The sequence below is a fragment of the Terrapene carolina genome, unplaced genomic scaffold (genome assembly GCF_002925995.2).
Source record: "Terrapene carolina triunguis isolate 2854851 unplaced genomic scaffold, T_m_triunguis-2.0 Scaffold69, whole genome shotgun sequence".
NCBI lineage: Eukaryota > Metazoa > Chordata > Testudines > Emydidae > Terrapene > Terrapene triunguis.
Genome location: NW_020664420.1, coordinates 51080460 through 51098464, shown reverse-complemented (window position 1 = coordinate 51098464; position 18005 = coordinate 51080460). Strand labels below are relative to the sequence as shown.

At 38.8% G+C, this 18005-nt stretch overlaps 1 protein-coding gene across 2 annotated transcripts in view; it reads left to right on the top strand.

Moving 5' to 3' along the window:
- Positions 1 to 16598, top strand: part of FAM172A (family with sequence similarity 172 member A) — a 319644-nt gene extending 303046 nt beyond the window's left edge. For both annotated transcript variants that reach the window (XM_026649170.1, XM_024206925.1), the window contains one exon: positions 13452 to 16598. In XM_026649170.1, the coding sequence (XP_026504955.1) occupies positions 13452 to 13594 (143 nt within the window). In that variant the 3' untranslated portion in view covers positions 13595 to 16598. The remainder of the gene's footprint in view (positions 1 to 13451) is intronic.
- The last annotated feature ends 1407 nt before the right edge of the window (positions 16599 to 18005 follow it).

Below are 18005 nucleotides of genomic sequence, written 5' to 3'. Positions count from 1 at the left end.
TTATTGTTACGGTGTAGACTTCGGAAATTGATGTTGGGCACTGATTCATTTGTGGAGCTATGATTATGAGTGTGGTGTTTCCCCAACTTAGTTGATTCTTGCATCACAGTTCACCTCATTGGACTATAATAGAAGCAGACCTGTATTGATTACTGTGACTTACAGGGGGGGGGGAAATCTTTGCACTTCACATTGGGTATAAATTATAAATAACATCTCTAAAGGCTGTGAGTTACAGAAACAGCATTCTTCTGAGACATCCACATGTAAAGCTGTTGTAGTGGTTATTAACTTTATGATTGCAGTACTGGTGTACTTGACCCACAGCAATGATCACTGTCCATAAAATCTTGCAGACTGGTCTCAGTCACCTGCCTTTTTCAGTATTGTTCATTAGCACAGACCACCAAAGGTCACTCTAATAACCCGAGGGTCAACGTGCACTACATCAGTATAAATTCATTGGTGGAACAACAACATTATCTTCTCTCTGTCTTCTCTACTAACATAGAGATGTAGAACTATATAGATAGTACATATAGGTCTTCTGAATACATTTTGTGTGTATTGAATTTATCTTCACAAATGAGGAGACTGACATCTCTGAAATGGAATAGCTATGAATGAATTATTGGACATCTCATCATGAGTGGATAAATGTTATATCAGACCTAAGTAATTGTGTAACACAAATATACATTTGTTTTTTCAGTTTTCTGAAACATTTTAGACTTATTTTATGTTACATTAGGAATTACAATATTAAAAGATGAGCTGAGATGCTTTTAAGCCATCCCAAAAAATTGAACTTACAATTATTTAGGATTTGTATTCTGGTAGTATCAAGAGATACCATCCCGAATGTGCTAGACACTGTACAAAAAACAAATGCATTTCCTTTCAATGCAATCACAAAAAAATCTAGTAAATCACCAGTTAAGCCAACATTCACATGTGCCTTACCACTCAAACATCATAATACCCAAATATATGAAGTCTCCTCAGCTCCATAGCAGACTCCATTTCCACCACAACCTGAATTCCAACCTCAGCTACTTGACAGAGAGGCACTAAAAGCTTGGACATAGAGCACTGGCCTGTGACTCTGGGTGTCTGGGTTCTAGTTTTGTCACTGTCTTGTTGGGTGAACTTTGGCAAGTCATGGCCCCTCTCTGTGCCTCTGTTTCCCCATCTCTGAAATTAGGATAATGATGCTGACCTCCCTTGCTTTGATAGCTGCTGATGAAAAGCACTAGATAAGAGCTAAGTATTATTATGACACTAATCAAGAACATTTCTCATAAGAATTGGTATTTCCAGGGAGTTATACCTTGTGGAATTTACTCTGGAGTTTAAATATTTGTTGCTCACAAAGTTTCAACAAAATAGCTTGAACTAACACAATGTATTTAAAGGACACCCATTCATTTTTAAAAATTAGAATCTGAATAACTCAAAATTGTCTTTAATTTTTAAAAAATATTCAAGTGTTTCCTTTCTCTTACTAATTAGGGAATTGGAACTTTTTAAACACTGAGTCCTGGATGTGTGCTGTTGTATGCAATTTGATAAGGATTTTTCCTGGGTCACCAAATACTAATTTCATGATGGGATAAAGAGCATCCATTTTAAAAACATTTATTAACACTTTAACATATATTATAAAATGCTGCCATAAGCTATCATGTAAATAAAATCATTTCACATATTGTCTACACACTATTTCACTTCACTGTTAAGAGTTCTGTGTAGCTCAAAAGCTTGTCTCTTTCACCAGCAGAAGTTGGTCCAATAAAAGATATTACCTCACCCACCTTGTCTCTCTAAATAAATGATGACTTTTAAAAAGTCAATAGCCACATATTTCTGATTGTCCATACACATTGGTACATGCTGTCATGAGTTTTAAAAGTCCATAATTGTGTATCATGGAACCCTCTTATATTGGAGTCCTTTTTTTCCCCCACAGAAAGGCTTTGATGTTATGTAGATGTTCACTGTAACCCACACTGCTGTTTGCACAATAGAATTCTCACACCCTCTGAACAGTGGCTTGGTGAACAGGCTTTATGTGGGAACAGGCTTTATGGGGGCTGGAGGGGGACAGAATCCACTCACCCAGCCCACAGGCAGTTTAAAGTGCTACCCTGTAAGTACACATCCAGTGGCCCCTCTTGTAGCTAGATCCAAAGGTCCCCTTAAGCCTCCTTATACTGAACTCATTGGAAGCCTGTCTCAGTCCACATATGGCAGATGCAGAAGCCCCATCGCATGGCTTTTTTGCCTGCTGGTGGTCCACAGTGTTAGGCTTCTGCAGGTAGGTGGCAGCTTGGAGAGCCTTGTACAGAATTCTACTCTGACAGAATTCAGGAGTTTCACTCTTCTTCACTATAATGAATTTCTCTGTCCCCAGTCCTTTGGTTTGACTGGGCTACACTCAACTATACTGTAGCCACATTTGTGCTTTCTGTCCCTGTGGTTGCCAAGGCCCAGTCTGGATGCTGGTGCAAATTAGAGCAGACCCTGGGCTATTATAAGTTGTGCCAGCCGGTAATAGCCTGCTCAGCTGCCGCTGCCCATATCCACCATGGATGTGCACTGGGGGCCTGTCTTAGAGCCATCTATGCAAACTCTGCACTGTTCAAGGAGTCACCCAGCTGGCCAGTTACCCAATGGGCTGGAACAGCACAAAGGGACTGGAAATGGGGCGGCTGACCTGGTCTTTTATATCTACATTCACTATCAGTGAGTTCTATTGTATTTATGTAATAGACGAGATCTGTTGTTGTATGCCAGCGCGTATGTGCTTATATGACAGAGTTTTTTAAACTATTGGGTTCAAAGAAACAAAGGTTTTGACTAGAACCAACCAACCCAAAGCTAAAACTCTAGGCTGGTATTCTATTCATTTATTTCATTGTAACTACTCTCTCTAGGGCCATATATAGCCCCAGACTACCATGTTAATGACAGCTCCTTAGACTGAGAGCAGTATATGGTCCTTACTGTGTAAGCCATTTAAGTTGTTTTGAAGCAATAAAATTATTTAAAAGAGAAAATGCCTTGATATGTGATTACCCAATAATGTGGACTCAGAAGTGAATGACCTTGTGACTTTCACTTCTTTAGCCAGGTAGGATTAAGAGAGGCAAACAAGTGGATTCCCACTCTTCTGGGATACAGCTGACTGCCATCAGTGCTTTAATAACTAATAGTATAAAATGATAACTGCAGTAGTACTATCCTCGTGTTTCCATCCTGCTTCACAAACCTGCATTGGCTGATGCACGCTTATTTTGGGCAATATTGGAGGGGGAGTGAGCTGGGGGGAACATACAAAATATTATGTCTGGCTCTACAGAGGTAATATCCTAGAAACTAGAGGTAACATGTTTTAGGATATCTTGCCCTTCCCTACTATTGCTGCACATGATTCTATAACTTGCTTTGGAAGAATAGTCCACTGTCTAAAGGGGCTGATATATTTGTCCTGATATTCAGCCTAAATTTTAATGTATTTAGTGTTATCCTGTTATGCCATCTTGGATCCTCTCTAAACTATTTCCTTCCTTCCTTTTAGGTGATTATTATATCCATGACTTAGTTCTTTAAATATCCCCCCAGAATATTCCCCCAGAAGTCAATGCTTTTATCTTGTTAGTCATTTTTGTTGCTTCTTTCTTAAATCCTTTCAAACTGTTGACTTCTTTGTGGTATTGAGGTGTCTAGAATTGTATCCAGTGTGCATGCAGTGATGCTCATGGTCAGTGGTTTTCAAACCTCTTGAGCCAATGGACCCATTCATTGCCCAGTTTTTCAAAGTTCTCATTCTCCCTGTAAAAAATATTTACAGATTTGTACTGAGAGACTTTTTTTCTCTCCTTCTTCTTCAATCTTGCTGGTGATGCTGCAGGAGTGTTTGCTCTTTCAGAGGTTTTGGGAACTGGGGATAAACTGGCAGAACAAAATATTCGCAAAAGACTAAATAATTTCCAGGAAACACTTTCCAACTTTAGATGGATTTTCATGAGGTCCTTACCTCAGGAATTTAAAAAACAAAACAAAATTTACCCTTCTTTTGATACAACCTGGTATTTTCCAAGGTAAAAAATTAAATTGATTTTAAAAAATAACTTTCTGATAGAGAGACAGTTTAATCACATCCACGTAAGTGGATGAATTCCATCAGAGGCAGGGAAATTCGCTCACACACAAATGTGAACAGCATATCTGGACTTTCATTATATACCCATTTCCATCTGCTTTTAAATTTCTGAAAAAAATTCTTTCTGGATTACATTTTCCATGCTTGCTCTTAGACCAGAAGTGATTTTTTTTTTTTTAAGGAAAGCATGATTAAAATCCATTCACTTCCTGGAGTTATGGAAAGGTGAATAAAGAAATATTTCCCATTTTAGTAAATTTAAAGAGGTTTTTCTTCTTGTACATGGCATCAAAATGGCTGCTCTTCACAACTGGAAACATTCCAACTGTCTATTGTCACTGAGAACTAAGCTCTGAGTTTAATAGAGCTTAAGGCCATCCTGGGCCTTTAGATCATCTAGTCTGACCTCCTGTATATCACAGTTCATTAAATTTAAATACCCATATACTGAGTCTGGTGAGTTTAGTTAGACCAAAGCATTTCAGTCCTCAGGAGACTAAACTGTTGTGAGCAACACACAGGAAGAGAACAGGAGGGATGAGATGCCACTAATGCCCAAGTCTTCTGCAATTATTATGTGCGTTTATACCCAGATGATCGTAGCAGGTGATCCATACCCAACGTTACAGAGGAAGGTGAAAAACTCTAAGGTCCCTGCCAATTTGACCTGAACCTTTCCCACCTCAAATCTGGTGTCCCATCTCCAGTTGTGGCTAATCTCTGGTGATTCAGTGGAAGGTCGGAGGGAAAAAAATACATCTGGCCTATTGTGTGGTAGGGAGAGAGGAATTTTATTCCCTGATCCCTGCATGTATAAGTGTGGTAGTAACTTAATAAATATTGGAGCCACAAAACTCACGGGAGTGCTAAGTTAGAAACCTAACTAATATCTGCATCAGTAGTTTTCATCATAGTAAGATTTCAATGCAGAATGCTGACACTGGGGTAGATCTCATTCCCATTAAAGTCAATGGCAAAATTCTCATTGAGTAAGATCAAGCTCATATGGAACTGTGATATTAACTGCTCCGCTAAGGACCAAATTCTGAGATGTAGAGTATTCTTAATTCACTTTGAAGTCAATGGGATTTGAGGGTCAGCAGCAGCTCACAGAATCAGACCTTGGGGTAGCATTGTAGTTAATATCTGTGGAGAAACTTCTCAACCTAGAAAGTTTTCTCTGCAGAAATATTTCAGTGCAAAGAGATTTATATTGAAAACCCTCTGCTCTGGTGCAGCATGGAAAGCCTTTGTCCTGCATATCTTGTAAACTCCACAGGATGGAACCACTGTTCTGCATAATTTGTAAGTGCCACAGAAGGAGATTTTTGTCCTGCACAGTTGGCAAACGCTGAAGGAGGACACCTTTGTCCTGCACAGCTGGTAATCACTGCAAGAGCAAATTATGGGGAATCTGTTAGTGAAGCCAGCAGAGCTTGTACGTTCTGCAAGCTCAGTAATTTCAACTGAAGGAGTTTGTAAACTCTTCTAGCCAAAGAGCTCTCTTGTTTTCGGATTTTTTTTCCTGGGGGGCGGTGGAAGAAAAGGGAAATTAAATTACAGTCATAAGTGTATGTACAAATAAACCCTGAGATGATTGATTAATCAATTGCTCACTCATTTTTGTATATACATTTTTGTAAACATGGTAGCAAAGCTCATTTTGTTATTTCCTGTCTTTATTTGTATACTACCTAGCTTCCTTCTTATTATTTCTCTGTCCTTACTAGTGTTTCCTTTACCTACAATTTAATGTATCATCTGCATAATTAATTTAATTAATTAATATGCAGTTTGTTCATTCTTCCAGATCATTAATAATCATGTTTAAAAGAAACAAACCTATTACCAATCCTTTGACACCTCCCCCAACCCACTGCTTTGATATTTATCATTATTCATTGTTCATAGTGCTTTATCCAGTTTTCAAGCTAAGTGACATTGCTCATTTTCAAGACAGTTTGAATTAGTTTAACAAGTACATTTTCATAAGACAATGAACCAAATGCTTTACTTCAGTCTAGATATTATGGGCCTGATTCGCCGTTATGCTACTCCAGGTTTAATCCAGTATAACTTCAAAGTAATACAGTCTAGAATCAAGGGCAGTGTATAAATCTATATCTGCTGCAGTCTAGATATAATGCCTATATCTATGTCTGTATCGCTAACACTATCAATCTCTAGTTAGCTAGTGATAGCTATACAACAATCTAAAAATAGAGATAATGGTAACCACAGACCACTAGAGTGCTGAAAGCTATAATCCATTGTGTGTGTCTTCACCAGGTTGCAGGCCAGGTAGAAATGGCACACAGTGAGACCTATAGAAAAAGGCACCATAACGGATAGTCCCATCATCTACTAATATTTGTGATTCAATCAAGAAAAGTGATTGATTTTGGGATATTTATTGCTAAAAATCTATACTTATTTAATCTTAATGTTCCTGTTACCAAAAGGTGCTTGCAGATTTTTTATTTTAATATTGTTCTATTATTTTATTAAGATTTGAGGTTAAATTTATCAGATGGTAATTTCTCTTTATTCTTTTTTTAAAGAAAATTAGCACCACATTTGCTTTTTTCCCCCACAGTCCTCTGATACCTACCTGCTTCTGCATGAGTTTTTAGAAATAATTGCCAGTAGTTCAGCAAGTTCATTAGCTGATTCCCTTAAGACCCTGAGATCCATGTCATCCAGACCTGATGATTTGTATATTCAGTTTTTCCAAGTATTCCCTTTCCAGTTTTTTTTTACCAACAGCTGTATTGACAAGGTCTTTATTACTTCTAATTGTCAATACCTCTTTTCTTTATTGTTCCTGATATACTGATTTTAAAAGCAGTTCACCATCTTAACCATATTAGAATAATTGTTTATTTAATCTCATTTAATAACAGATCTACTTTCTCCTTAGTATTCCTTTTCCTCCTGATATACGGTACTTGTTAAATATATAAATATAGGTCTTCCTGTTCCCCTTTATCCCTTTGGCTAACATTAAATCATTCTCGTCTTTACTGCCCTTATCTTTTCACTCGAATCCTTAGCTGACTGTCCATATTTTTATTAGGATACTTGCCTGATACCCCAAGATAGATTCTTTTTTACCCTCAGTTCTTTGAGCAGCGGCGTATTATCGCCTAGGCCAACAAGGCCTAGGCCTAGGGCAGCAAATTTGCAGGGGCGGCAAATTTATAATAGCAGCATTTTTGTAATCACGGCATCAGTGACGCCGTGATTCTACCAATCATAGCGCGTATTGAAACCACCAGTGACGGCGTGATGCCATTTAGTAAACATACTCGCGAGAATCCTAAACATTGTTAATATGACCGGAAGGAAGAAATTAAGTGGTTCTCAGTTAAAAAAAAATGCTATACAAAAGAAATAAAGGGAAAATGAAATGATAGCGAAAATGCGCAAAATAGATTCCTTTGTTGTATCAGTTAGTGCCGACAGTGAGACAGGAAAAAATAGTTGAAAGTAGTAGTGAAGTAAAAAGTGAAAATATTGGTGTTGATATTGAAAATATTGATGTTTAATAAGTTCATATGGGGCTGGAGTCGGCAATTATTTCAGGGCCTAGGGGCGGCAAAATCATTAATCCGCCACTGTCTTTGAGCAGTCCCTCATAAAGTCACATTGACTGCTTCTGTTGGCATATTGTAGAATATTTTAACTGTGTTCTACACTCTTGGATTTTCATGTGTCTTCCCATTACCACCTGCTCCTTAGATTTTACAGGTCCCCAGGCAATTTATTTCTTGAAGCCTTTATACCGCTGTATTCTATCAACCCATTGCTTAGTATAGTATGTTGATTCAAATAGCTTTTAATCACTTGAATATTTCCTATTATGTCACATTCCCAAACAATTCTTTCTATTGGTAAGAAGTAGATTCACAATGGCTTCTCATATAGCTGATCTAGATCTTCAGGGGGCACATTGTCCCACATCTGCCTGCTAGGGGTTCTTGCATCTTCCTTGGAGGCATCTAGTGACAGAATACTGGACTAGATGGCCCATGGGTCTGATCCAGCATGGCAATTCCTGTGTTCCTAGGACCTTGGATAAGTCAGTTGTTGTATCTATGCCTCAGTTAACCATCTGAACATAGGGATAATAATAATCTTTGTAAAGTACTTTAAAATCTTCACATAAAAGATGCTATATAATTGCAAAAAATGTATTATAAAGTAGTTACGTATATTATTCTGTGTTCTTGATCATGGAGTAACATAGATATTTCTTTGGTGATCAGTGTTTAGTTGTATTTTTTTAGAGTGGTAGCTGTGTTAGTCTGTATCAGCAAAAACAATGAGGAGTCCTTGTGGCACCTTAGAGACTAACAAATGTATTTGGGCATAAGCTTTCATGGGCTGGAACCCACTTCAGATGGTTGTCAGGTGATGATGTGGGTTCTAGCCCACAAAAGCTTATGCTCAAATACATTTCTTAGTCTCTAAGGTGCCACAAGGACTCCTCGTTGTTTTAGTTGTATTTTGCTACCCAACAGATGTCTCAGTACGTGTTTTTTTTTTTTTTTTTTTTTTTTTTTTCACCTCTTATGTGTTGTTGTTGTTTTTTTTTTTTTTTTTTTTTTTAAATGAGTGGAAGATCCTGTGAGTTTGGGCTCCTCTATAGTTGGTCCCTTACCTTGTCATTTTCATTCTTTATTCCTGAAGCTCTACAGAAGATGTCCATTTTCATCTTTATTACTTGTACCTTTGCCCAAAGTACTTTATTGATACTCTTTTCATTTGTATTGGTTAGAGCTGAGTGAATTTGGAAATTCCATCCTGTGAGAAATTCTGACATTTCAACATGATTTTGTCTCAAATCAAGATGATAAATTGTAATTTCAAAAAAATTTCCAAGAATGGAAATTCTGAACAATTTTAATTTGGAATTGTCTAAATGTTTTTTTACATTTTTGATCACAGTGAAATATTTTTACTTTTCCAAAATTAAAATGTTTCTGAATGGATCTGAAATTATTTGTTTTGAGTCAGATATTAAACTGCATTTTCCCACAATGGCACATTGCCTTATAGGAGTTATAGCTCAGGAGCCTTTTGACTCCATTCTCCTTTATGGGCCAGGCTCCCTGCCCAAACGACATTTCACACCATGCACCAAATCATGTGACTCCCATGTTACCCAGCACAGCATGATCAGAAAGTCCACATTGCTTTAGGGGAGCTAGCAGTCCTCTAGTAAGCCGGACGTACAGGAGAGAATGGAGGGGCCGAACTCCAACTCTCATAGGGAAATATGCCACAAAGGATATACAGTTTACTGTTTTGTTGAACTGATTTGAAACAAAACATTTCAGGTCCATTCAAAAAATGAAATATTCTGATTTGGGTCAAACCAATCCAAAATTAAATATGGGGAAAATAAATATTTTCAGCAAAATCAAAATGTTCCTTTGGAAAATGTTAATTTTGTGAAACCCACATTTTCTGTCAGAAACTCTATTCTAATGGAAAATCCCCAACCAGCTCTACTATTGTTTTTGCAAATATTTCTGACATATAATGCTAACTCTTCTATTCTTCCCTTTCTGTCTTCCTTGTATAGATCATACTCTTCAGTGTTACTATTCTATTTGGAGAACCATACCACCAAATCTATTATGCCTACCAGGGCATGTTGTCATGTAGTATAACTTCTAGCTCATGTTGCTTATGTCCAGTATACCTTGCAATTTTCTAGATTTTTTGCATAAATAATAAATGTACTACCTTTATAGTGTTTAATTTTATAGGATATATTTTGCTCTCCCTTCAATGGGAGCTGAAGGTGCATATTTGAGGGCAAATGTTGACCTTTAAAGGGCCATGAAGGGCAGTGTAGAGAGTTGACAAGGTAACAAGGATGAGTTTTTGTTTTTGTCTTTTCTGTATTACTCAAGCAAAGAGTCATCATAATTCTATAAACAAAACAGTCATGGTAGAGATTTTATCACCAGGGAAATTGTTCATCCATCAGTAAGATTGTTGCTAGGAAAGGGAAAATAAAGAGAGGGAATTAAAATTGCTTTAGACCATTGAGGCATCAGGCCCTCTAGATTCAGAGCCTGAATTGTTTTTGGAGAGGGGTGGGGTAAGAGGGTTGCTGTAGGAAAGCTTAAATTGATGAGTGTCTCAATAACATTGGTGTGTGATATCTGAGGAAATGAGAAGGGTGCATGGGAAAAGGAAAGATGGAGGAAAGGAGGGGAAGACAATTAAAACAAAGTTTCTTGGACATTGTTTTTGTCATTCTTTGTTTCCAAAGATGGTCTTTCACAAAGAAGAAATATAAATGATAAAGAATAAAACAGTGTTATATTCTCTGCATCCAATTTAATCTAAATCTAGGCCAACAGAAATGAATATGGGCGTGTGTAGAGACATAGAAGTCAGTAGTGGCAGTGTACTGTGTGTACTGTGTGTACACTGCCACTCCCTATAAGGGTGCCTTTCTGGTGGAAAGATATGTGGAGGATTGTGGATTGTCTGTTTGTGAAGGAGGAGCTATATCTTTATGTGGTGCTGAGGTATCTATTTGTGATAATGAGGTGTTCCTGTATAGAGGTGGGAAGTCTGTGTAAAGTGTAATTTTGTGGTGGTTGTCTGTGTAGGTTCAGGGGTAGTCAATTATTTTTTGTCAAGGTCCAAATTTCTTGGTCAAGATATACTCAAGATCCAGACTCCAGCGGAATATTTTTTCACACTGCAATAACAATAATGCTAATAATAAGTAAATAAAAAGATTTAATGGTCCATTCAAAACTATCTGGTTGTCCGGATTTCAGGGCTGCCTAGAAGCGGGGACAAGTGGGGCAATTTGCCCCAGGCCCCGCAGGGGCCCCACGAGCCCTGGCCCAGCGACGGTCCGGGTCTTCGGTGGCATTTCGGCGGCGGGGGGCCCTTCAGTGCTGCCGAAGACGCAGAGCGACTGAAGGGCCCCCCGCTGCCGAAATGCCGCCAAAGACCCGGACCACCGCCGGGTGAGTACAAGCACCGCAGCTCCCCCGCTTTGCCCCAGGCCCCCTGAATCCTCTGGGCGGCCCTGCCGGATTTGGCACGCGGTCCACCTGTTGTTGACTACTCTTGTAGGGTGTGATAGATTTGTCTGTGATGAGCATGATGTCTGTAGATGTGATGGATTGTCTCCAGGTAAAGGATGTCTGTGAGGGAATACCTGCATTTGGTGCTGGGGGTTTTTTGTTTAAAAGGTGTCTGTGGAGAAATTTCTGTGAGATGTGATGGATTGTCTGTGTAATGGATGTCTGTGTTTGGTGGGAGGTATATGTATGTGATGTGGATTGTCTTTTCTAAAAGGTGTTAGTGGAGGAGTGGTGTGTGTATTAGCTGATTGCCTTTTTGTGAAAGGTGTTTATGGGGTGGGGAGATATCTATGTGTCCTGTGGATTGTCTCAGTAAAAGGTTTCTGCGGGTGGACATGTGTAGTGAATTGTTTTTGAAAAGTGCATCAGCATTGGGGGATATATGTGTTAGGGTGAGGGAGGTGTGTGTGCAAAGGGTGTCTCTGAAGGGGGGTATCTGTGTGGGGAGTGGTGGTGTCTGTGAAAGGAATATATGTATGGTGGTGGATTGTCATTGTGTAAACAGTGTCTGTAGGGGGATAGCTGTGTGGAGTGTCTTTGTTAGCAATGCCTTCCCTTGTCTCTGTGTGTTGCTGCAGGACTCAGGGTAAGTTGCCAGTAGCAGCTCTTTTAGGGGCCACTCTCATTGCAAAGTCACCCACCCACCCCACACTATAGATCTCTCCTCTGGGCAGGCCACGGCCATCATGTCCTTTATTGTTGTAACTCCCAGATTGTGATACTGTCACAAAACTGTTGCTAGGCAACAAATGTGGTTACCAGGTCTCAGCGAATAGCTGAAGGGGAAAGCGAAGTGTTGCACCATTGTAGAGTAACCATAGCAATGACCTACTATTACAGACTAAAGAATTATCATTAACAATGTTAAAGTATCAAACGGAGGCCCAGGATCCAGAGTCTTCCAGGCAGCATCTCTGCATAATTGGGTTATCTAGGAAGAGATCCCAACTCTTTCAGAGCACTTGGCTCCTTATCTGTATGAGAGGGTGGGGTTTTATTATTATTATTGTTGTTGTTTGTTTTTTATTTATAGAAATAAATGTGCCGTGCAGTTAAGGGCCCACGGGTAAGATAGTAAAAACACATTCGCATAATACAGCTTACACAAATACATTTTTACGCTGGGGGAAGGAACCGCAGAAAGGGTTCACTTTTCTGCCTGGGTACCGTGTACGGGCTTACTGGTAACAGGGCTGGTGAAAGTGATCATTATTTGTTGTTTAAAGCCATCTATTCTGACGGCCTCTGTTTAAATCAACGCCAAAGGGGAACCGGGATTCAGTTACAGAAGCGGTTACTCATGTCCTAAAAACTAAATTCCGTTATCTTGAAGTTGGGCCAGACACTTAGCTCCTTTCATGAAATTGACCTTGGAAATGCAGGTGCCAATTTAAATTTGTTAGTCTCTAAGGTGCCACAAGTACTCCTGTTCAATTTAGCAGTGGGATTCTGGTTTTTACCCAGGACTCTTTAGGAGCCTGTGAACCCTGAAGGAGTTGGAATGAAATAAAGTGATCGCTGTTAGCTCCCGATGGACTTCATAGTTCTCCCCATCTCCTGAGAATGTCTTGTAATGATAGGCTCCCCTGTAAATAGAAGTCACAGCACACGTTATCTCAGTTGTGGAGGCTCTGGGACAAACCAGGAGGTTATAATGTAATGTGTGTTTTACCTTATGAACTTATTCGCTTGTTGAGGTTATTTGGCAGAATGCATGGCTAGTCCGTAGCGCGCTGTGGAATAAAAGGACTTTAAATGTGCTTTAGTGACTCCATTCTGGGACGGTATTTGACAAGGCTTCGCTTGCCAGAGTTTGTGTGGGGACAAGTAATAAGCACACGCCCTTTTCTGTCTTGTTTTTAGTGCATGGCTCTGCTCTTTTCATATCATGTAGTTAACGTGTATAACTAAAACCCTGCACTACTCGACACGAGAATACACCTGTGAGTGTTGTGATCAGAAGGGGGGTCTTTAATGACACCAAATTGTTCAAGTCCCTCTCGTAAGACTGAAACATGGAGCTTTTGAGAGGGACCAGCAAATAGCACTCGACGTTTATTTTGTTGTGTGTGTTATGCTGAAAAATGACTTGAACTTGCAGCAACAAAACGACCCCAAACCAAATCAAACTGTGATTTTTTTTTTTTTTTTGTATTTTGCAGGGACCGAGCGTCATGAGCTAACTTCCTGGAAGAGTTTTCCGTCTATTTTCAAATTCTTCAGTGAAGCATCCGAGGCAAAGAACAGTTCAGTCAAACTAGCCCCAACACGACGCTCCAACAGAATCAAATACGAAGAGCTTTAAGAGGAGAAAAACATCTCTTTGCTGCTTGTTTTCTGCAAGCAGACTCCCAGCCCCTCATTAGATTGTTTTCTTCCTAGAGCACAGGGTCGTGATGTATACATCTAAATAGCGTTTTGCATTATTTCTAGATGAGTGCAACTGTCAAAGCAATATGGGTTCACTGGTTGTGCTTCCTGTGGGCTGTAGCTTGGATTTCGTGCTGCCCATCAGTGCGCAGATTAAGGCTGACAGCAGTACTGCACAGTGCAGCATGGTGCAGCTCTAATTGCCCTGACATAGCCCTGCACCGAGCTGATGCCAGAGTTTAACAGCTTCTTCGTGGTCCTATCGCCTACAGGATTTTTGCTGCTTCCTTCCAGGGTTCACTTTTCTTGCTTGCTTGCTTTCTCTGACAGGAGCAAACTTTAGGTTTTATGCATTTTTAACAGAATTGCTTTTAAATAATTTATCCAGGTAGATTTCTCTCCCCTCTTCCTCCTCCCTACTCTTCTTCAGCCTTTAAAATGCTCAGATATCTTTCTAACAATGGAATATTTTTGTTTGTGCTTTTTAGGGGGGTTATTTAAGCCATAATGACTCAATTTAAATTTAAAAATAGCACAAGGACGATGGTGTAGTATTTGGATTTATAAATATGAATTGTTCCCTGTAGCTCTAACCATATCTTTTTTTTTCTTTTGAGACCAGAGGAGAGACTGTGCATAAAATAGCTCCTAAGAAATAATAAATTAATGAATAGGTATTTCTATGGAGGACCGTCTCTGAATTTAAAATAAGGTTTCTAATAAATCTGTACATTACAGAAGGAAAGGACTAAATTTAAATCAAAATGAACCGATGCTATTTATGCTGAAATCTTTTGCTTCGTGATTTTAGGATTCCCATTTTTACAGAGTTTGTATCTCTGAATAATTTTAAATCACGAGCTGTAATACATGTTTTAGTGAAAATTGTAACATAGATTAAATACCTGTATTTAAAATTTACTTTTAGAACTTGGTTGATACGTTTATTTTTTATTCTAATAGAATGTCTATTTTGAGACAAAGCAAAATATAAATTACTCTTTTTAAAGCGGGACATAATTTTGAATAGTAAAAAAAAATATTTACAATCAATAGTCTTTTCTTCTCTGGGACCAAATGGGATCAACTCTTCACACTTTCCATGTTCTGCAGATAAGGGGTCCAAGAACTTTGGTCCAAATTTGTGGGAAAGTCTCTTTGTATAAAGATTTTTTCCTTCTTTGGCATTATTTGTAGAACTCCACTTGCTTTTGAAAGTTCTATCTTAAAATGCCAATTGCTTTGTACTTTACCAATTCAGCAACCGTCTGGACCACACTGTGAATGATGATAGCATAAATAAAAAGTCATAAATTACTGATTTTGCTGATTTTTAATTCAAAGATGCTTACATTTTCATATTCGGAATTTTTAATAACTGTAATGCCTCATCATCATGTAATTAGTTTTTGATTCAACACAGACCTAGATTCCATATTTCTTTCTAAGTGTTTGCAAAAATCATGTTCCTGCCTTATACACCTGGTAAAATACACAGCCAGTTTCACCGAATTTAAACGCTCCGAAAATCATTGAAATTGCAGACCTCGGAGGGAAGTGTTTTTAGTAATAGTAGCTGATGTCAGCAACTTTTAACTGCTAATGTCTGATAAGCAACAATATGTGCCTGATACCGTGTCTGGCATGCAAGTGCACTAATTAGGTCCTATAGTTTGATGAAGCTAAATTAAAGTGATCTTTTCTTCAGTGGTCATGTCTGCATCGCCTCTGATGTTATTAGAGCAGAGGCAAAGAAGACAAAAATCAAAACGGTATTTCATCCAACTGCTGTGTTACTTCAAACCAGTCAAATCGTCGGCAGCCACCACATGGGTTTGTGATATTGACCCCTTTTTAATGTAATTTTTCCCATTTCGGAGTTGAATGGAGGAATTCAGTACGGAAGGGGTGAGGGTAGGGGGCTATTGTTGTTAATACGATGTTTTAAAGTGTTTAATGTGGATTTCAATGTATTTTGTCTAGAGTAAACGTACCAGTAACCGAATCATGTCACTTCAGTGTAAGGAGAGATTCTTCCGGATCTTTCCATTTTATTTGCTAACTTCTTTTCTTTGGTTTCATAAAGTGTGTGCAGTGCTCAGTGTTGGAGGGTCACAATTAGCCAACTGTAATACTCCATGTATATAGACCAGGCATTTAGCTAACCTGGGGTGTTTTTCAGTTCGCACATTACTTCTTTCAGCAACCTCCGCTTGTAACAAGAGGAAATCACTGTAAAATTGCCTGCTATAATCCGCAGTCTTCTCTCCATTATAGCTTCACTCCCTTTTGTAAATGGCCCTTACACATGGAGGTCATTGTGTTTCCTGAGTTAGACTTTCGCAAGCAAGACACGAGGGGTTTTGAAAGCTGTGGAGCTTCCCAAACGGAGGCAAAGCAAAATCCACGTCTGCCACTGAGCAGCTTCCAGTGTAATCATATTTCTCAACTTAACCTGTTGATTATGGGTTTGCTGTATAGACGTAATAATATGGTTCACCTCATTTCTCCCCAAGTAACTTCATGCTGTCGGTGCTGGCCACCTGCCTGGGGCTGGCCTGTCACCCATTTACGCCGTTTGTACTCCTCCCTGGTTTGTTTCTACTCTGATCAGTGTACTATGTGAATACGGTTTTAACTCGTTGATTTGCATTTCATATGTGTAGTTCTGTGCTTAAATGCAGAGACGGGGTGGGGCTGAAAAAAGCTCTCAAACAAATCCTGCAACCCTCAAACTCTTACCACTGGGAATGCATGAGGGGGTTTTTCCAAGGTGCCAAATATCACAAAATTAATCTATTTTTTTTATTTTAATGGAAATTAAGTGCAAAAAAATTCTGCTGTAATAAATACCCTTTTAAAAGTGTCTTTCTCCTGCCCTAATTGACTTGCGTTTTTGTTTATGTAAAGAACTGCAGGGAGTTCTTATGAATTGTATATTTCTGTTTACACTTTAAAAATAATAATAAAAATCTTTTCTCTTCTAATGTGCAGTTGTTTCCTCAGAAACATTTTGCTCTTCAAAGCAGCTTGTAGATGTTAATAAAAACATGAACCAACACTGAATAGCGCAATAACATATCAATAGTTTAAATCTTGCTGGTGGTGGTCTGACTCTGTTGACATGGTAATAGCCTAATATCAACTTATCATGACAGCCCTTTAGTCTTTGTTGACTTCACATTGCTTACACTTATATGTTTTAGATGGTTAAGCATAAGAAAAAAATCCTCTCCTAGATGTTTTGGAATTGAAAATGGATGCTCGGTTGTTCTGATATAAAAATGTAATTTACAAATTTAGCAACTCCCTCTTCCTAAAAGTGGGAAAAGAAAATCACCTTCACTTTTTGCTTTGTTTGGTTCTCTCCTTACCGTAAAGGGCATTTGGGATTAAGGGACTAGTCATCAGAGACAAAAAAGTGATGTATTATTAGTGTACCAAAACTACTCAGAGACTGGAGTCAACTGAGATCATTGGAGAGCGGAAGTGCCATCCTGCTTCCGTAGTTACAAGGGAAAGACCACTAGTTGGGTTCTTCCTATTTCCGCTTGTTTATTAGAAAACAAACACGTTTAGCCCGCGTTTGCTTCCAGGGCCCAAATGGAGAGACTCAAGTTAATGATGCATGGTTATTACAGTGACTTCGATGGTTTAGCAACATTTTACCACATACTTGGGCTTTGCAGTCATTTAAGCTGTCGGTACCCAAACGTATCTAGTTAAAGTTTCTTATCTTTGAAAAAGAGGAGGACGGTAGGCGGGACCTGTTTTACCACCAAAATGTGTATCAGATCCAGAATCTAGGAAGGTCTCTCTCTCTCCACTTGAATATGGATTTTTTTCCCTTGTTTGTACCAGAGTGACTAACAGGGAGACTCTTGAATTGTTTCTCTTCCTTTTAACTAATAGTCCATTAATCTCAATGCAATAAAATAAAATAAAAATCAGTTTGAGCCTGGGGAAAAGTTTTAAGCAACACTTAACAAAGCCTCAGCCCCCTCCTGGCTAAAGCAGCAGCTTTGTCATCCTGGGTTAGACTGGAAGCAACATAGAGTGTCCCAAATGTGAAGAATGTTCACTCTGAGCATAAGCTGTTGAAAGGGAAAAATAACACAAAGTCGATTAACAGTGATTCTAGAATAGATGAAACCATCAAAGCATTCCAGCGTTTATCTCCAAATCTGTGTAGTGTAAAAAGGTAACAATGATAGTCTTAAACCACACTTAGGAGGGATGAACGTTGATTTAATTGATTCATTTGGATCGATGTTTTTAAAGTTTCACACCACTGATCTTTCATGTAGTGATGTCTTTAGCAGTCAGCGGTCTGACATGAGCCTTCT